The following is a 19,741-nucleotide window of genomic DNA, read 5'->3' on the forward strand; positions in this document are numbered from 1 at the left end:
CTGCCAGTACGCACGTGGCGGTCGAGGCCTCAGCGTGCCCCGCATTGTCGAGCCACCAAGGACCGTCCTCCACCTCTCGCTGCGCTGTCGGTCTGGGCTCTCACGAGTCCGAAATGAATGGCTACATATGTTCATAAACAGTAGTAGTGGTACAGCACGGCATCCTTACACAGCGGTATACGTACAAAACGCCCCCGGGGACGGAACTGGACTGGACTGAACTATACTGGTACACACCGCGCGTACGGTATCCAACAGCGCGGCTGCTACGGACGCGTCGTACACCCTCCCTCCCAAAAAAAGTACAAGCACACATGTCTGGCGGATATTCCCTGAAAATGTCTGGCGATGTCGCGGGAAAGCACGAGCAGGCCCCGGGGACTAGTACTCGGCGATGGGGATGATCTTGCCCGTGTTGTAGAAGGAAGGCCGGGTCTTGCGGCGGCCGAGCATCGCGACCTCGCTGCTGTCGAAGAACGAGTAGCCGGCTGGGGAAAGCGGGTCAGCCGGACGTCGCGACATACAACCAGAGTGGCAGAAAAGACAGAAAAGAAAAAGACGCACGCATCATATCGTCGTACGCCTCGCCTTCGCCCGAGGCGTCTTCCCGGCCGTGGAGGCCGTTGATGGGCCGCCCGGTCTTCGAGTCGCGGAGGACGCCGGCGTGGTCGATGAACGGCTCCGCGCGCTGGTTGGCGGCGAGGTGCAGCTGGATGAGGATGCGCTGGATGTCGAGCAGGTATCCCTGGAGGGTGTCCAAGAAGCGGCGGGTCTGGAGGTGCTTCGAGGACGCGCATCTGTGAACGAACAAACACGTCGTCAGCCACCACCGCCCGGAGGGGGGAAAGCGAACGCACACTGAGATCCCCTCGTCCTTGATGATGTACCCGATCCCGTACCCGTCTGCGGCGACGGGCCCGAAGCCGAACAGGCGCAGCGCCGGGTTCCCGCAGTTCGAGGTGGACAGGATCGAGCGGTTGAGGACGAGCCAGCCGTTGTCGGTGAAGACCGCGGGGAGCGCGACCTTCTCGCGCTCGCCGCTCGACGCGGAGCTCGCCGGGCTCGTCGGCCGCCCCTCCTCCTCGGCCGCGGCCTCGCGCGCCGCGGCCTCGCGCTCGCGCTGGAGCAGGCAGTAGAGCGCGTACAGGTGCCTGCGCGGGCGGTCAGCCGGGGACGCGCGAGCCTGGGAGAGAGCGGGAGACGCACCGGTCCTGCCCGAGGCCCTTGCTGCACTCCTTCGTGAGCTCGACCTGGCCCTGGCACGCCTTGCGGAGGGACGCGACCTTGTGCTGGTTCGGCGCCTCGGAGAAGAAGGTGCGGATGAAGTCGACGGTGTGCGGCTGCACGGTCCGGATCGCCTCCGTGCGCCCGTGGAGGAAGGCCTTGGTCATCGCGGGCTCGTACGTGCACTCGGTGCGGCCGTAGAGGCCGTAGTACGCCGCCTGGAAGGCCATCTGCACGAACGCGTCGGGCGAGAAGCCGTTCGCGGTGATGAAGTTCTTGCCGTACGCCTTGAACTCGAGCGCCTGGCAGTCGTTCTGGCAGATGAGGTCCGACAGGCGCGTCTCGGCGAAGCGGATCCCGGCGCGCAGCTCGGGGTAGAGCGTCCACTCGAGCTTCTTGGGGGCGGTGTCGATGATGGAGGCGGGGTGGGCGGGCGCGGAGTGTCCGCGTGGGGGGCGGTAGGAGCGGGCGTAGGGAGAGAGTTGGGCGTGGAAGAGGGTGGGCGCGGAGGGGTTGATGGAACGCGCGAGGAGCATGAGGCCTTCTGTGAAGATGTCCGCAGCGAACCGGAGGACCGTATGACCGTCGACTCCGGTGTGTTCGAAGTTGATACCGGCAGCCCCGTCTGCGCAGACGATGATTTGAAGCTGCACGATGAATGAGCACACTACGCAAAGAGAAGTGCTAGAAGAGACGCGCCTTATCATACCACCGGTTGGTACAGGTACCTATCTGGGTACTACCCTTGAGGTCGTACGTCCCGCAGAGGAAGTTGTCGCACAGCTGCGCCAGGTTCTCCGGGGCCGCGTCGTCCAGGCACACGACGAACAGCGCATTATCCACAACCTCGAGACACGACTCGTTGTTGCGGTTGCTGATGAGGGCTTTCCGCAGGCTCGACCAGATCTTGCGGTTCTCTGTCGAGAGCACTCCTATGGCGTTGCGCGCAACCTGTTATATGCCCAATATTACGTAGAATGGCAAGGCGCGGAAGGCGAACGGAATGTATTCTTAGCGCCTCGCTCGTGCGGGGAGAAGGGAAGTGCGCACCTCGTGGATTGGCAGCTGATCGGCGTCAGACACAATTGCCTGCAGGTTCCGGAGGATCTCACGCTCGGTGAGTAGCGGCCGGTTCTCGGCGTCGAGGACGTCGAACCAATCTGGGTGAGAGAAAACGTGGGCATGTCAGCGTTCGTGGTCCGCGACGCATGTCCGGGAAGTGCGGAGTTAGACGACCCAACGGGAGGGAGAAGTGCAACGCAGACCGGGGTCATATAGAATCGGCGTGGGAGTGGAAGTGGAAGCGGAGCGGGGGAGAGAGACACGCCGGGGCGACCATCTTTCTAGTGCCCCATTAAAGCCGAGAGAAAGACAAGTAAGTTTTTCTCTCGCCCATAGAAACCCATAGAAATACTTTTTCTGGCTGCACGTGGATTTTAAACCTTATAAACAGCTCCCAGAAAAGCTCCCAGAAAAATGGTCGCCCCGGCGTGAGAAGGAGAGAAGGAGAGACGCACAGAACTGGCCGCGGCGGAGGACGATGATGTGCCTCGACTCCGGGTGGGTCTCCATCTTGCAGCCGCGCTGTCGGTGCCCCGCATGTCAGAGTTACGGCCAGGCAGGCATTAGGCCAGACGGCGTACCTCGGTGGGAATGCGGGCGGTGCCGAAGAGGCGCAAGTACTGGTCCATGTCGAGTGGGGCGCCGCGCACGGTGTCGGGCTGGAGCATCCCGGCGCGGAGGTCATGGATGAAGCCGAGGGAGGAGACGATGAGAGACGAGGCGCGAGGGAGTTGTTGGCCGCGATCGGGAGTTGGATCGTTCCTACGGGAGAAGGGAAGGGAGTGAGCGACTGCACTGTATAGCCCGATCTTGCGCATCTCGGAACTTGGTTTCCGAAGGTGACAGAGTGAATGCGGGGTAGAGAGCGCCGTGGGGTGGGATATATGCGAGGAGGACAGAAGACTCACTCAAGCACAAAGAAAGGATTGAGAGCAAGGACCACGGGTCGGAGTGCGAGAGGTAGGATTCGTACCTGCGAGGAGGAGTAAGTCGGAGGAGCAGGGGACACACAACCGAAATGAACTCACCAGAACTCTTCGATGTAGCTGATCGTGGACAACCACGAGTAAGCAAAAGAAGGCGGGGACCGAGGGAGTGGAAACACGCACCTTGCCTTGTCCTTCGCATACTCCTTCAGTTTCTCTTGTATGCGCGGGCCTTCGTTGTGCAGGAACTCCTCGACCGCACGTTTCGTATCCTCATGTTCTCGCTTGTCTTGCAGACCTTCGAGCGCGCGGAGGTATCGTCGGCACGTCTCTTCGAGTGACGGTATGGGGAGCTTTGGGAGTTCGCCTTGGCGGGCGAGCGTCCGTGATTCAGGCGGGTCCGCCGTGAACGTCGTAAGGTGTCCCATCGTCGGCAGTCTCGACGCGCGAGGGAGGAAGAGGATCAGGAACGAAGAAGAGCAGGGGGGAGATGTGGATGGGTCGAGGATGGAGTGACAAACGGCACTTATGATGGAGCTTTCAGAGCCTTCGGCCGGATGACGGCACGTGCGCGTCCTGGAGCGCGGGGAAGCGCGGGGTCGCCCATTCGCTATCTAGTTCCGCCAAGCGCTCTTGACCAGGTCCGCGCGCCTGCGATCTCGCGACTCCGAGTCGCAGCCCGGCAGAATCACTGTTCCACGCCTGACATTCTGTGTGCGCGCGCAGCATCTCCGGAAGGCGTTGTGGCCGCGACAACCTCCCCGCATTTCGAGGGCTGCGTTCCCTGCGGCGTGCATGATTGCGTGTCCCACACTGCGCGCCGCGCAAGCTGCCTATCGCGGTGACATCGCGCGCTCCCCAGATGGACCTGAAAGATGCGCGCGGTCTGAGTTCGTGCGAAGGAAAAATGCGTAAGGATGCGGCGAGAACAACAGAGTACAGAGATGGTTTGGTCTAGGGTCCCTATGTCACAGGGTGCGCGCAAATGCATCCAGTGCCCCGAGCCAGGGTCATGAGCCGCTCCGCGGCGGCGGTGGCGTCCCGCGCGTTTTCCGCGCTCGTCAGCACTGTGCGCGCCCCAACGCAGAGTTCCGTCGTGACTGCGAGAGAAGCAGCTGATCAACGAGGAAGGTGCGGGGGTGCGGGGAAAGGCGGGGCGGGTGAGCAGAGATTAACGGGAGATAGGCTCAGCACGCCGTTCCGGGGAAGGCCGAGGACAACGTGCGAGACGTACCTGACGACGTCGACGTGTACTAGCACGACCCCAGTGATGAGAAATGTGAGCGCCCGCGAGATCAAACCATGAGAATCTCAACAATTACTGCTGCGATAGTCTTCGGATTTTGTACACATGCTGGCAGTGTCGTAAGAAAGCGATTTGCAAAATTTCAGAGGAAACGGGTACGTATTGCGCCCCCAGTGGGCGAACCGGCCGCGGACCCTAGTTATGAGAAATTTCGCCGAGGCTCAGTCACGGCACGGGTCACGCAGCCGACATCAACTCCGCTCGGCTAGCCCGTCGGACGCGTCCAGTGATGACAGCATCCTCCCTGACGGCAACGTCGGAGACTGAAATTCACTCACGTTCTGTGGCCGAAGTCACGCTTGAACCGACCCAAAGTGCGTTTTCGCCCCCCTCCTGCAGATATTGTGCCGGAGAATTCGAATTAAGGCAGCCATCGTTCATCCAACACCCCTCGCGCAGCTTCAACCTAAGCGCTGTTCATAGGATCGTAGCCGACCGGTATCAAATCCTCGACTTTTCTCATTCGAGAGATGTTTGCCAAAGATCGGGCTTGTTTCTGCACGGAACGACGTCGTTCTTTTTGCAAACGAAATTTAACACATACTCCTACCAACATGTGAATTTTCAACATTATCGGACGAGGGACGGGACCGTCAGACCAGATTTCTCAACACTGGGGCCTTTCTCATCACTGGGGTCGTGATAGTATCGTCGTGGGTCCGCCGGAGCCGGCGGCTGTCGATTTCGGCGGCGAATTCGAGCAGCGGCTTGTGCGCACGGCGGCTCATTTGTCTGAACTTGCTGAGCTTGAGGCGCGTTGTGCTGTTTTCGTCGTGCTCCCATCGCTTCCGATGCCGCGTTGAGCCCATTTTTCTCGACAAGGAATGGAGCCCCGGCTTTCCCGAGCATCGCGGGCTTTTCCTCGACAAGAGAGGGGCACAGAATAGTGCCTGTTGCAAAAGGGGACGGAGTGAGGATCCGAATACCTCAGGATTGACCGGGAATGCTTACAGAAGGCGCAATCGTAGACGCGACGGAACTTGATCCTTCCACATGAGACAGACGGAAGGGGTCGGTATTCAAGTATTCGTCCTCGGAAACGAGCAGGTCCATCTTGAGGTCGGCGAGTTCCGGAGAGTTGTACAGAGGACAGAAGAAAATATTGGGATCGCTCCGGCTCTGCATGTTGGGTATAAGGCGACGTTTGACGAGGGTAACTGGAATTCAGGGTGAATACTAGATCGCTTCGTGGACAGCGTGAAGAATATATGTACAAGGTCTTGCTTTGACGAGAGCCACATCCTGAAGCGGGCTTTCGGCGAACAAAGAGTCGTCATTGTGGCCTGAAAGCGGGATTGAGTGGTCTAGTGAGCCACTCAGGAACCGGCAAAGAGCATTGAACATGTCCGGACAAGCTTTAGTATAAGTACGTGCTCCTTCGGAGTCCCATGATAACAAAAGTGGATGGTAATTCGTCAAGACCACAGTTTCTGACCGAGTATTTATTACTGGCGCAGGCTTGATCAGCCGGTCATAGCGCCATCGAGAACCGTGCGCGCTCCGCTCTCGAGCCTGTTATCGTTGGTCCAGCCCCGACTGCTAGTCTCTCTACGCGCTGAGTCCGATTCCTAGCGGTTGGGCGAGACACGACGTATACTGGGACGGACGCGTCGCGGTGCGGCCCGCTGGTGGGCGGACAAAGCGCGCGCGATTTGGAAAAGACTCAGAGGGAGGGTCGGGTGGATGTAAAACGCGTTCGTCGGTTGTCGGGGACTCGGGATCTGAGCGTGAAGGATGAGCGCGGAGAGCGACGATGGTGGAGGAGACGAAAGAGCGGTGGGCGTAGACGCTGAGAGCTGAGCGCTCACGTACCAGGACATATGGAGGACCTGGTGCCGCACGGCGTTCATCTACCTCGTCGACCAGTTCAAGCAGCGCTCCCGAAGTTTGCGTACCTCCATGTCGTCGCGCCCAGCGCGCTGGCTATGTAACTTAGGTCAGAAGCACCCGCCGTACGACGCACGCAGAAGTAAATAGGTGGCGGGCGAGCCGTCCGGCGACCAGAGTCGACGGCACTCCCACACTGCAGGCTGCGCGGCGCACGTAGTGAATGTCGCTCCGATAACTCAGCCACACAGTGAGTGCCGCACGTTATTACCCTCACCTCCCGCGCACTCTTCCTCACCCTCCTCCCACCGCGTCCCCCTCCCTTCACTCTCCTATCACCTCGCTCCAGAGGCCAGAGAGTATGACTCGGAGCAGGCACTCCCCCGGCTTCCTCAAGCCGCGGCGGAAGCTGGCGGACCTGGGCAGGCGGAGCGGAGGTCACGTATGGTACGCACCCACTGCCCCCTTCGCCACCCACTCACTCCATTTCGTCCGCATGATGGCTAGATTCAGGCTCTGGCTCTCTCTGGCCCCCGCGGGGCCGACCGTCATCTGTCCCGTATACACATTTCTCCTCTCGCTAGTTCGTTACTGTTCGTAGCGCCTACCATGGCTCGGCCCTCCAGGGCGTTAGGAAGCAAACAAACAAACAAACACACCCACCATACGGCGACCCTCCTGATGGTGTGTATTGACAGCATTATTGGTTCGTGTTGATTGAGGAATGGTCTTACCCATGCTGGTGTCGAAATTGCGTGCGGGGTCGCTGACACGTTGACTACGGTCTAGTCAATCTGACCAGTTCTTTCCCGCTCGGTGCCGACTGACGTCGCGCAAGCATCCGTCTTTTGGCCCGGAACTTGGTATCGACTCTCGTCGCCAGCCACTCTGTACTACCCCAAAACCGCCTACACGGGTGGGGTGGGGTGCAGAGTGGCTGCCAACGGAACCGTTCCTAGCTTAAGTACATCTGAGCGCTGAGCGCTGAGCATCGAGCACACAGCCGACTCGGGCGGAGTTTGAGAGCGACCGGCAGTTACCGACCCTCCGCAGCGGCGTAGACTCCGCCTCAATCGGCTGTGCAAATTTGCCGCCAGGGTCTATGGATCGGCATGGGCTGAGCTGGAGCTGTTCTCCATCTGTCCTCAAACAGGCAGGTGCCAGGAAACCTGCCAGTGTGGCATCGGAGGACACTCGACAGTGGCTAAGCGGAGCCGTGTCCGACCTCGAAGCTAAGTCCAGACCTATGCTAGGCTCTATGTATAAAGACCTGAGATGACGAGCTAGAAGAGCGCTTCTCCCACACGCAACCAGTGTCATTCCGATCACTCCCCTGGCCCACACCCATCCTGGTACGTATCCCGCTCGTCGTGATAGATCTCTCCGCCGACACCCTTTTGCAGCACGACAAGATGCGCCTCCTTGCCACCGACACCGGCTCATGTCCGAGTTCATGGACCCGACCGGAGTCAAGTACGCAATCCTCTCTCACGTGTGGGCCAAGAAAACGGTCGACAACGACAAACCCTACGAGCCAGAACTCACCTACGACGACTACATCCGCCTTCGCACCGAGCATGGCGACAACTCCTCTTCGACAACTCCCTCCGAAAGTACGACACTCTTGCGAGGTCGCCAAACATCACGGCATCTCCTTCATCTGGATCGACACCTGCTGCATCAACAAGTCGAACAGCTCCGAGCTTTCGGAGGAGATCAACTCCATGTATCGATGGTACAGCCTCGCGCAAGTCTGCTACGCCTACCTCTACGACGTCGACCACGCCAAGACCAAGTTCCACGACAGTGAATGGTTCAAACGCGGGTGGACACTACAAGAGCTCATTGCGCCCCCCGAAGTCCTCTTCTTTGACACCGACTGGAAGATGATCGGCTCGCGCTACGACCTCTCGGACGAAATCCGGTCTATCACCAACATAGACCGCGCCGTCCTCCGGCAGGAGCGTCAGATCTCCGACGTCTGCGTCGCTCAGCGCATGTCGTGGGCGGCATCCCGGAAGACGACACGCGAGGAGGACATGGCCTACTGCTTGATTGGAATCTTCGGCGTCCATCTCTCCCCCCTCTACGGCGAGCGCGACCACGCCTTCATCCGGCTCCAAGAGGCCATCCTTGCGAAGATACCCGATCAGAGCATCCTGGCTTGGGGCCCGAACCAATACGACAAGCAGCTCACGCTCGGCAGGCCCTCTTTACGCTCCCCCTCGCCGAACGTATCCGTCAAACATAGCCCTCAGTCCTTCCTTCTAGCTCGGTCTCCCAAGGACTTCGCGAACTGCCACGAAACCGTCAACATCACCTCCGACATGCTCGCCCGCGCTCTCGACTGGCCCAACATCCCGTACGCTCGCTTCACGGTGACTGCGAACGGCATCTACGTCAAACTCCCTCTCATACCCTGCTACGATCCCTCGGGGGCTCAGCATCGTCTCGCCATCCTCACCTGCCAGGTGCCTTTACCGCGCGAGGACGACGGTCAGCATCGCCCGCAGCAAGTCGTATGCTTGGTTCTCCGTTCGCATGGCGAAGCGCGATCAAGCAAGAGCACGGAGATGTTCGTAGGGCTCGCGTCCATGGCTGACAGGCTGCAGATCGACGCCCGGATTCCCATCAGAGCCGCGCTCGACAACATGGCGAGCTACTTCCGCCTGGCGACGCTTCCTCTCGAAAGCCTCAAAGACTGCAAGGATAATGCTAAGGTCGAGCCCATCTACATCCACCATCTCCTTTCGGCCGGCCACCAGAACCAGGACGGCCCCGAGTCCGCCTTCCTACTCCAGGCGCTTGCACGAGATGGCTCGGACGATCCCAACTTTGAGCTGACGAAATGGTGCTCGGACGTTCTCAAGAAGCAGGACTTCACCGTCAGCCGAAGCGCTCAGACGATCACGATTACCGACACCGCTTCGGGGGTGGTCCAGCTCACGATCGTGGTCACCCGCTGCGACTGCGCGGGCCGTCGGTACTGCATCCTTCCCCGCTCCAACGGCAGCGACCCAGTGTCCCCGCCGCAGCACTGGTCCTGGGATACCGCCGCAGATTACGGCGATGCCGGCTCGCGCACGAACTCGAACTGCTCCAGCTACCACATCTACTCGTGGGACATCAAGGACGGCGTCGCGCACCGCTCGTTCAAACCCCCGAGCCGACGGTCTGCCGGCGCGATCGAGCACGTCAGCATCCGCGTCAAGCATGTCCCGCAGTCGGGACGCTTCGTCGTCGACCTCAAGCTCGTCCGGTTTCGGCCTGACGATTCGGCGTCCCAGTCGACGCGACCCGCGGAGGACTTCCCGCCCTGGCCGCCAGCGGCGCCCTCGTCCTCGTCTGCCTCGGAAAGGCCTCCTCCTTCCCGTGGCCGTACGATCCTCCACATCGAGACGCAGGAGCCCCCGAAGAGGCCCGAAAGCGGCCGCTCGCACTCGCTGGCACCAGCGGCTATGATGGTGCGGCCCTCGGGAGTCATCGGTCGCCGGTGAAGCGGGAACACCAACAATCCTTTGCGCTTCCATATTCTTCACATCAGCAGTCGCGGCCCCACTCTAAATGGATTCGTGAGTCTTCGATCCGCTCGAAGTAAGCGTGGAAGCTCACTGTCCAGTAGCGCCCAACAGTATGTCTCCCATCGCCGACGAGCCCGAGACTTCCGACGAACTAAGTCCTCGAACGCCAACCGCGGGAGTCGGCCCGGATGCGGGAGAGTCTAGGTATGAACTCGCGTGCTGTTGGACACACCTGGTTCTTACGTCCCTACGCAGAACGCCCTCGTGGACCGAGCTGGAAGTTTCCGGTTTGCCTCCGGAGCGCGGAGCGCTACCCGTGGTGCCCATGCCACCATCGAAGATTCGTAAGAACAGCGAGCACAAGAAGCGTCGCACTGCTAGCGATGCTGCACGTCGAGGTGAGTATGGGATTAAGTACCTCCGCGCTTCCCATCGTTCAAATCTCAGTATAAGTATCAGGTGACTCCGAGAAGCCCTCGACTCTTCACGCTGTTCAAGAGTCCCCCGACGCATCTCCCGTAAAGCAGCCCGTGGTGCCGACCAACGCAGAAATGCATAATTCTGCCGATATTAGACCGTTTGAATGGATGATGGCGGCGATGATGGTATTTATGGCGATGATGATGACGCTCCTTGTATTACGTGCTCCACCCGCACGCTAGCCATGTACCCTGATATATTTTCATGCCAGTCTCACGAACGACTTATGACGAAAGCGCTTCTTACGGCGTCCGTAACGCGAGGGACTGTATGGAGGAGGGCACGTGGTCCCTTTTTTCAGCGCAGTAGTTAGAGTAGTCGGTCGTTGGCCGAAGGTCGTCGCGGCAGTCGTACAGAACGTAAAGCAATGGAACGATTGAAGTCGCGGCCACGTATATCGGTAGTACTGATCGACACCTGTGCATCGTCATTGTCATCCACAAGCACTCGGCGAGTCAAATTAGGGAACGTACCACCACTACAGTCTTCTGTGCGAGTTTACAGACCCCTAAACTCGTACGCGTCCATCTTTCCGACAGCATCCTTACCGCCGAGTCGGCCAACTCTCATGAAATCGCAAGAGGGCGTACAGAGCTATAAGGCCAAGCCGAAAACCTCCAGTCACGAATCGCGACGGACGTCCCAAGGAAGGCGGTCACCAACCACTCCTCCTACAAAGCGTACTGAGGCGGCGGTTCAAGCCTCTGCTCGCGGAGCTCGCCCATAACCGCCCGCAGGTGCTCGACCTCCTCCCGCAGGTCCAACATCATCCCACCGGTCGTCGCCGACTGGCCGTCCTCCCAATCGCTCCCTACATGCGGTGTCAGCCGACCGCCGTCCGACGACATCGGGTTGGGGTCGAGGCTGTCGGCGGCGGTGGCGTCGTGGTGCCGCGCCTGGTTCGTCGCGGCTTCGCGTGCTTTCGAGGATTGTGGGCCGACCGCGGGCGTGGGCGCGGGGCGGCGGTTCGGCGCGAGCGGTGCGGGCGAGGCCTCTGAGACTTCGAGGACGTACGGGGAGATCCAGTGCGCGCTGTGGGGCGAGTGTGCGGGAGTGTGTAGGAGCAGCTGCGACTCCGAGAATGGGGGCGCAGCGCGGTCGTACGGGTTTGCGACGACGTCGGAGGAGGCGCGTCGCAGCCGTTGGAAGTACCAGAAGGCTACGCCCGCGATGACAAGGATAGCGACACCGCCGACGACACCGCCGACGATGGGGCCAACGTTGGACGTCTTGGGATTGTTGTTGTTCTCGCCGTTCGGATTTCCATTGCCAGTCCCAGTGGGGGTGGAGTCCGTGGTTCCGGCGGAGCCGTTGAACGGCACGTTGATGGAAGAGCTGTTCATCACGTTCAGGGCTAGATGTGCGTACATTGCGCCCAGTCCAGGCCTGAGTTGAGGTCAATACATTTCGCGCGCGCAGAAGGCCAGTCACATACCCTGCCGCGCCAGTACCACTGGCCCCGTCGCGCACTGGTAGTCGTCGGGCATCGCACCCTGAACGCCGTTGTAGGAGGCCCGATCCATGCCCCGGACATCATGGAGTCTCTGATCGATGTGTCGTTTTCGGAGAGAGTCGCGCTCGTGAACAAGAGCCAGGCTAGAAGACTGATTAGAAAAAAGCGCAGCAGGGGAAAATAATATAAACGTACACAAGCTGCATGCACTGTTTGACGTCGAAGTGATAGGGAGTCCGTAGATCCCAGCTGACGGAACAGTGTTCAGAAATGATTCGTGCAGGGAAACAGCAGAAGGCTCACCGTCGTTCTGAAGCAGCGATTTGTAGTACTGTGTCTGGCTGGCAAGAAGCTGTGGAGGTTGAGCTACAGGGATGTTCGGGAAACGCGGGAGCGGTACTGACCGATTGCGGAACGAGGCCGTCCCAAGCAGCACGTCGGGGTAAAGGTTGTACATGAGCGCCCATGAGTGGAGCTCCCGTACTGTCCGAGAATGTGCTTGCTGGAGTCGCTAGATGTCGCGAGGGACATCCACGTCTGTAACATCGCTGTTGCGTTGCTCTGTAAAATGCCGGTGAGCGAGCAAGCAACCAGTGGAGGTGAGGAGAGAGACGTACGTCGTACATGTTTGCGTCGTCGACCGCGCCGAACACGCGACTAATCTCAGCCATGGCCTTTACTGCGATGATACCCTTGATCGCGAGGTTCGTCATGTTGGCTGCTATCATGCCGTCGGCAGACACTCTGAGTAGCGAGTGGTCAGTCACCTCTGTCGCCGCGCAGACAGAGATAACGCACTGGTTGGGTATGAGGACGGCATTGTTGTTCGACACAAGGTAGTCAGCCCACTTCTTGGCAAGATGGTACTGTACAGACGTGTGGCGTTAGCGCGATGAGCACCTAGGGAATGCTGAACGTACGTTCTGCGCGAGCAGCGTGCCATCGCCAGAAGCCTTGGCGTGCGCGTACATCATGATCAACATATTTCCGGTCTCTGCAGACATATAAAGTCAGATGGAGTCGAGCGAGGAACGGTGTCGGTCACACCTTCCACGCCTTCGGACTGTCCTCCTCGACCTCCCGAAGCGATGGGGTACTGCAAACCTGTGCACATCAATCGGTTTGAGTCCACTACAGTTCAACGGTGAAATTGCGTACCGAGATCTTGCACTGCATAAGGAAGCGCCAGTTGCGATTGCGACTGCAGCAGCGGGCGCAATATGGCCCCAGCGAGCGACGCGTTCAGATACAGGAACGCCGGAAACGAGGCGTACATGCGCTCAACAGGGTTGATGCGCCTGAAAGAATTGACGTTCACAGGATGAACAAGATGATCCAATCGAGAGGCGAAAAGGAACTACGTACGACGAGGTGCCGATGTCGCGCATGAAGACCATCACGTCCGACGCATTCACGCTACCGTCTGCATTCGAGAAACAGTAATGTCGATAGTTGCAAGCACCGGACGCGTGCTGAGCGAGACCAAGTCGACGTATTCGGACGAGATCTTGCCCGCGTCTCCCGTGATCTTGTTGTCTAGCGCAATCGCGCGCGCCAGAGCATCCGAATAGCCGGTGGTGAACGCGTCGATCTGAACGGATCACATCAGCAGGGCAGTGGGTGTGATTGTGGCTCAGCACAGGGCGCGTACCACATCGGCGGCAGACGAGTATTGCGTGGCGTAGTAAGGGACTCGGTCTTGGGTCTCTCCGGTGGGTGTCACATACCGGATTGCCGGATTGCGGAGGTTCCCCACCACCCAGGACACAGGCTGCGAAGTCTTGCTGATTGTGCCCAGGTCGATGGCGAGGCCGAAGACGAGGAAGTCGCTGCAATGCAAAAGAGTTATTTGGAATGGCTCAATCACCATGCATGCAACTTACAGCCCGTGGGGTGGTTGCGTGTTCAGAACAGTGTTGGGCAGATGGCCGCTGGTATTGAAGTTGTTGCGGGCGTCCGGAGACTCGCCGACCTGCCACGAGAGGTTCGGTACCTGATAGTGGAGATAAGATCAAATGTCCGATGCGCTCGGAGACAGCGACTGTACGCACTGCTGCCGTCGCGTAGAACGCGCGCCCGTCCATTGCGCGGTCGCTGAGCTCTGTGAACGGTGCTGGGGTGATGAAGTCGACTTCGTGGTAGATGCTGCTGCTCGTGGTCACCGAGGTCCAGTTCACAGGGCTGGTCAGGTTGGGCGACAGCCATTCTTCAAACACAGCATATCAGCAAACATCCGTGTGGCGATGTCGAAGGGACGCACGGACGGCTGTGATATCGCTGTATACTTGCACGGTGTGGACCGCGTTGTCGTTCGCGGTCACCTCCAAGGCAACGTATGAGAGAGGAATGGACTGCTTAACCCAGTCGGAGGGCTTGCGAGGACGCGTAAGAAGAGTGAGACGTGTGAATGACGATAGCAGCGTACCTCGAGAGGGGATAGGAAAGTGATTGTGAGGGTCATCGGGCCCACCTGCATGGAGTAGATACTTCTTGTTGGGGTGACTTGCACAGCGGTGATGTTTGCCGTAGGTGGGATAAGGTCACCGCCCATCCAGTTGTACACCGTCCCGTCAATTCGAATCTTGCCTCTCCAGCCCAGGTCCGGAACCTGCCCTCCATGCTCGAGAAGACAATAGCTGCGAAAAAACAACGGGGCGTACCGTTTGAGACCAGAAGTTGGCCCACGAATTGGAGAGTGGTGCTGATCCATTCGTCGAGATCTGCCAGGCGTTGACATAGGGGGAGCGGACTGCAAGAGGGATGCTAGCAGGAGTGAAGGAAGCAGCGCGTACTTGAGAGCAAACCAAGAGGGGAAGGACGGCGAGAAGGAGAAGAGGCAGCATACTGAGCACAGCTTGCCCAGTAGCTGGAGGAGAGAAGGGATGTCGGCGTGAGCAGGAGATCCTCCTCACGGCACGGCATCTAAGTTCCAACTCTATTATGTCCGGAGCAACCGGAGTCTGGGTTTGATGTCGGATGTCAAGATCCTAGGAGGTTTGGGCTTGACCAGAGCGGACCAATCAAAGTAAAGCATGCCGGCTATGAGGCACTTGGTACGCCTTCAAGTTGGTCGACGTTGACGTATTCTTTCTAGGACGAAGACCTTAGCCAGTGCAAGGACGAGAGAAGGGTGGAGACGACGCGCCTGCAAAACTTTACAACATCGTCACTGGCGCATGACTGATGCGGCTCTCTCACAGCTGTCACATTAAGTTCATGATGGCACTGCTTTGCTTTTGCTCAAGTGCCGGTAGCCACACAATTGGCAGATGAATCACCGGCGCAGGTGCCTAACTATGTACGCGGTGCGGACTCGGATCTCTCGGTGGGGACGCGCGATATGGCAGGGAAGCCGACCATTGAATATCGAATATTGTATGGGGTTTTCAGGCCACGATCGGGAGAGGTCGGGAGGTGATGGCGTCGCGCCTGGTCTCCTCTGGGCACCTGGGACAGGCGAATGGACGGGGGATGTGTGGTAGATGGTGGTGGATAAGAAGGAGCAAACGCGTAGCGTACAATTAGTAATACAGGCGGTGGCGAGCACGATCGGTACACGGTTACCTAAGCGAGCGGCCCGAGGTTGCACATTTGGCGCCCAAGTTCCAACTTCAACATACTTATTGGTATACACTGTACATTTGGATGGGATAAGATCAGAGAAAGTAGAGCCTAGTGAAGACAAGGATCGAGAACGTACCCGCTGCGGGAATCTGACACAGAGGCGAGACGTAGTGAGAAGTTCGAGTCAAAAGCACCCGGATCCAACCCGGATCCGTGTCCGCCCCACCATCTGGCGCCTGTGACACACGGCCGTACACTCAACTCAAGTACTGAGCAACGTCAGCGTTAACGACAGCCGCTCTGATTCCTACTAACGCTGCCACAAAGCACTGAGGGTATGTCATCGATATTTTCCCTTTTCTTAAAAAGTCGGGGCACATGGACGCGGCAAACGATGTACCCTAGCCTTGGTTGTCGGGCACAACTTTGGAACCAGGATAAATGACCTCACTTTTATCCTTTGTCTACCGCTATATCTACAACACTGTGAGTCCCACTTAATTCTTCCTTTTTTCCCTTCTGTTTCTCTCATCTAGTCATACCCTCACATCACTTCCCGCACCACTTCCTCGCGCCGCTGCGGAACAGCTGGAACCACGGCCCAACACCCTTCCACACCTCCGCCAGCTCTGGCGGATACCGGCTGTTGCTCTCCATCGTCACAACACGCTCCGTGTGCGGCAGGAGCGCGAGCACCCGCCCGTCAGCCGTCTACACGCCCGTGATGCTCCCATGGACTCCCGTTCAAGTTGAGCGGGTACGCCGTCGCCGCCGCGGCGCCCTTCCCATCGACGTACGTACCTCACCGCGACGAGCCCACCCGCCTCTAACGCAGCGCGCTGTCCCTCACGCGCGAACACCGCGCGGCCCTCCCCGTGCGCGACCGCGACAGGCAGGCGCGCGCCCGCTGACATATCGCGCAGGAAGACCGAACGTGTGGTCCGGGCCCGGAACGACCTCGACGACGGCGACGCGCGCCTCGAAGCGCTCGGAGCGGTTTGCGCGGAACGCAGGCCGGTCCGCCGCGCTGGGGATCACCCCGCGAGCGCGGCAAGGAGCTGGCAGCCGTTGCAGACCACGAGCGTGAAGGTGTCGGCGCGCGCGATCGAAGAAGGCGGAGAACGCAGCGCGCGCGGTCGCGTTGAGGAGCACGGAGGACGCCCAGCCGCGCGCCGCGCCGAGCACGTCGCCGTACGAGAAGCCGCCACAGGCCGTGAGCCTGCGGAAGGAGGAGAGCGAGACGGCGCCGGAGAGGATGTCAGACATGTGCACGTCGACGGCGTCGAAGGCCCAGGCCATCTCGATGTGCTCGTTCACGCTCTGCTCGCGCAGGATGGTGACATTGGGGCGGCGGAAGAGGCTCAAAGACTGGTGCGGGAGAAGGTCGGGTCGTCTAGTGGAGCCCGCGGTGGCCGGGGGATGATATGAGCGCGAACTCTTCTTTTGAACAGTCAGGGTTGTCGCGGTGGGATTTCATCTGGTAGGACGTTTCGGTCCATGTCGGCTGCAACTGCGCGCGGGTGCTGGAGAACACGTCGCCGGAAGACGTCGAGAACTTGACGGTCTCCTCGCGAGTCACGCTGCCCAGAACGTGGATGAAAGACGATGGGAAACCTTGCTGGACGAAGACTTCGGGCCTGTGTACGCTTGATGTCCTGTGCTTCCACCGCATCCGGGGCCTCCGAGCCGACCTGCTTGAACACCTGCTTGACCGCCGAGCCTCCAAGGCGCTGCTTCCCGCGCGCAAGGTCGAAGAACAGCAGCACCGTCGGCCCGTCCACGTCGGTGCGCAACTGCGGCCTCCACGTCTTCCCCACGTCCTCGAACGCCGCGAACGCCGCGACGATGAGCGACAGCGGCGCGCTCACCTCCTTCCGCGCCCCATCCCGCTCCTGCCACCGCATCGACATCGACATCGAGTCCTTCCCGACCAGGATCCCGACTCCGAGCGCCGGGCAGAGCTCCAGATCTCTATCGGGGACATGCTCGAGTCCGCGACGAGCACGTCCCGGATCTCGAATGCTGCCCCCAGCCCAGAGTTGTGCACGAGCTCCGGGAGCGCGTTCGAGAGCCCGCCCGCGGCGACGTCGTGGATGGACTCGATCGGGCTCGCATCGCAGAGCGCGACGCAAGCATCTCCGTGTTGTCCCGCTACACGCTCGCAAAGTCGAGCTCCGCCCACCCCGCGCTCGACAGCTGGCGGGCGGGCAGTGACTGGCTGCTCGCCGCGCCGCCACCCAGTCCGATTCGGAGGAGCCCTGGTACGCCGAGGATGACGATCTTCGGCCCTTTAGAGATCTTCGACTTGTGCGCGAATGCCGCGCGTGTTGGTTTCTAGTGTTCCGGTGTACGCCCTCATCCGAGGCACGACCAGTACGCTTAGTCATGTATACTACGTTCCCACGCATTTGTCGGAAAAACCGAATCGGGCTTGCAAGCGCTTGCAACGCCATTGCAATAGTCCCAAGATTGATCCGAATGGGAATGTTCCTGCCAGATGACTAGTTTCTCTGGCAAGGTCATCGCAAGACCGCGCGCTAAATGGCTGTTCCAAGCGTCCACCTTTCAATTCGGGCTCCGGTCTTGCAGCCCCATTCAGTCATCCTTTTTACTGATTCACACTTGTAATGGTCTCAAATAATGACATTTACTAAACTACCACACAAAGGTTGATATGATATACATCAGACGGTGTCAAACGTGATCCTGGCAAACCTAGTAGAGTATCCTGGAAGTCTAGGCGAGAGACCGAGCATGAACATGGGAAACGAAGACGACGGAATGGGAGGTTAGGTTAAGACGAGGTCATTAAGAAAAGAGAACGAGGCAGTGGAGAGCGATAAGAGCCCAGACCGACAGTGAACAGTCACCAGTGTGATATGAACGACACCAGGGAGTAACCAGGGAGGCCAAGAGAAACCGACACGGATGAAAAGCACAAGGGAAGGTTGCAGGGCAGAATTGATGTCGATACGAGGAGAGAGGCAGCGGAGGAGGGACAGAGGATAAGTGTGGACTCAACAGGCGGGCAAATGGCAACATCAGACGACGAGCGACATAATTCCCGGGGGCAGGTGTGGGGCACTGGCGGGGAATAAAGTGTTGTCGGCGGACGGCCAACGTTCGTAAGCGGTGAGAGGGGAGTTTGGAAGAGAGAGAGCATGGGAGGAGAGAGCAAGGGATACGACTCGGACTCAGACGCGAAGTTCAACTTTGAAATTCTGACAGGCGAAGGCACTTCAGGGCAGGTTGAGTTCAACTATAGCCGTGCCGTCGCAAGGGGATCGGTCTGATTGATATGGTGTCGCAGGATGTTCGCCATCTTGCAATCGATCCCAGTCGAACCTGGGCGTGGCAAGGTCGTTGCAATGCGCGATCAAGACCGTGGCCATGAATTGCCATATCGTTGCCAGATAGCCGCCTTGCAAGATGGAATTCCTTTTTCCGACCTTGTACAGTACTATGCCGCCGTATCGTCCTAGTAGATCGATCATATCCATTCTATCATCCTATCCACCATCGTCGTCCTATCCGACACCCTGTCCGTCATCCGGCGTCCTTTCGCCTCTACGGCTCTCTTCGTCCACTGCTCGATTCTTCACAGCGCGGACGTTCCCGAGTCCTCTGGCGAGCATGATCGGCTTGTGGTACCCGCGGACCTTCGCTGACACGTCCGGCGCTCGCTCCCGCAGCCTTGTCGCAGCTCAGCTCATTCGCCCTCTTGCACGCCTGCCGCGCTCAGAAACTTTGTCATCACTAGACATCTAGAAATTCTATGACATCGCGTGTGGAGGTACCAAAGGCCGACGTGGGTGCGTATAAAGCTCCTGGCATGACCTGACAGTAGCAGCAACTTCAACACAATCCACCCAACCACCCTCCAGCACCACTCAGCATGTCTACCGAGGCTTCCACCTCTGCACTTTTCAGCCCATTCGAATCTGCGACATCACTCTCGCCCATGGCGTGGTTCTCGCCCCCATAACGCGGTGCCGCAACGACGACGTCCACGTCCCCACTGACCTGATGGTCATAATGTACGAGCAGCGCGCTAGCGTCCCAGGCACGCTCCTCGTTATGGAGCCCGCTACTGTCCACGAGAAGGCAGGCGGGCAGCCGAACACCCCGGGTATCTACAACGACGCACAGGTTGCAGCGTGGAGAAAGGTGAGCACGTATTCCAGCGCTTCCAGTGAACGTTCGCTGATAATCAAAGCGCAGATCGTCGACGCAGTCCACGCCAAGGGCTCTCACATCTACCTACAGCCTTGGGCTCTCGGGCGCGCGGCGCGCCCAGAACTATTTAACAAGGAGTTCCCCAACTGCCCCTACGTTGCGCCTTCGCCGATCGCGCTCTAAGAGCACGCCGAGCACACCC

General features: G+C 59.2%; 5 protein-coding genes across 5 annotated transcripts; 2 read left to right on the plus strand and 3 right to left on the minus strand.

Moving 5' to 3' along the window:
* Positions 1-381: 381 nt before the first annotated feature.
* On the minus strand, positions 382-3,640 carry BXZ73DRAFT_93189 (acyltransferase ChoActase/COT/CPT; the record flags this gene model as incomplete). The annotated part of the gene is made up of 11 exons (XM_048026594.1): positions 382-488; positions 565-797; positions 858-1,151; positions 1,207-1,871; positions 1,924-2,175; positions 2,275-2,384; positions 2,742-2,808; positions 2,868-3,048; positions 3,230-3,259; positions 3,315-3,332; positions 3,396-3,640. The coding sequence occupies 11 exons, from the start codon at positions 3,638-3,640 to the stop codon at positions 382-384; spliced, it is 2,202 nt and encodes a 733-aa protein (XP_047871866.1).
* A 4,282-nt stretch (positions 3,641-7,922) lies between these two features.
* Positions 7,923-9,317, plus strand: BXZ73DRAFT_56248 (uncharacterized protein; the record flags this gene model as incomplete). Its single annotated transcript, XM_048021451.1, has 1 exon — positions 7,923-9,317. A coding segment is annotated over one exon (1,395 nt), but the record flags the coding sequence as incomplete, so codon positions are not given.
* Positions 9,318-11,017: 1,700 nt separating this feature from the next.
* Positions 11,018-14,642, minus strand: BXZ73DRAFT_82314 (uncharacterized protein; the record flags this gene model as incomplete). Its single annotated transcript, XM_048023675.1, has 17 exons — positions 11,018-11,700; positions 11,782-11,950; positions 11,995-12,008; positions 12,103-12,310; positions 12,417-12,543; positions 12,598-12,665; positions 12,720-12,793; positions 12,847-12,903; positions 12,958-13,097; positions 13,165-13,222; positions 13,267-13,390; positions 13,451-13,628; positions 13,683-13,792; positions 13,851-14,005; positions 14,060-14,171; positions 14,225-14,407; positions 14,460-14,642. The coding sequence occupies 17 exons, from the start codon at positions 14,640-14,642 to the stop codon at positions 11,018-11,020; spliced, it is 2,643 nt and encodes an 880-aa protein (XP_047871868.1).
* Positions 14,643-15,912: 1,270 nt separating this feature from the next.
* Positions 15,913-17,750, minus strand: BXZ73DRAFT_82315 (class I glutamine amidotransferase-like protein; the record flags this gene model as incomplete). The annotated part of the gene is made up of 7 exons (XM_048023676.1): positions 15,913-16,074; positions 16,161-16,270; positions 16,293-16,756; positions 16,800-16,943; positions 16,978-17,348; positions 17,369-17,514; positions 17,546-17,750. 7 exons carry the CDS (start codon positions 17,748-17,750, stop codon positions 15,913-15,915), a joined length of 1,602 nt encoding a protein of 533 aa, XP_047871869.1.
* Positions 17,751-19,398: 1,648 nt separating this feature from the next.
* BXZ73DRAFT_107428 (uncharacterized protein) lies at positions 19,399-19,722 on the plus strand (the record flags this gene model as incomplete). Its single annotated transcript, XM_048016893.1, has 2 exons — positions 19,399-19,530; positions 19,585-19,722. 2 exons carry the CDS (start codon positions 19,399-19,401, stop codon positions 19,720-19,722), a joined length of 270 nt encoding a protein of 89 aa, XP_047871870.1.
* Positions 19,723-19,741: the final 19 nt, after the last annotated feature.

This window comes from Epithele typhae, assembly GCF_022376455.1.
Source record: "Epithele typhae strain CBS 203.58 chromosome Unknown BXZ73scaffold_110, whole genome shotgun sequence".
Classification (NCBI taxonomy): Eukaryota; Fungi; Basidiomycota; class Agaricomycetes; order Polyporales; family Epitheliaceae; genus Epithele; species Epithele typhae.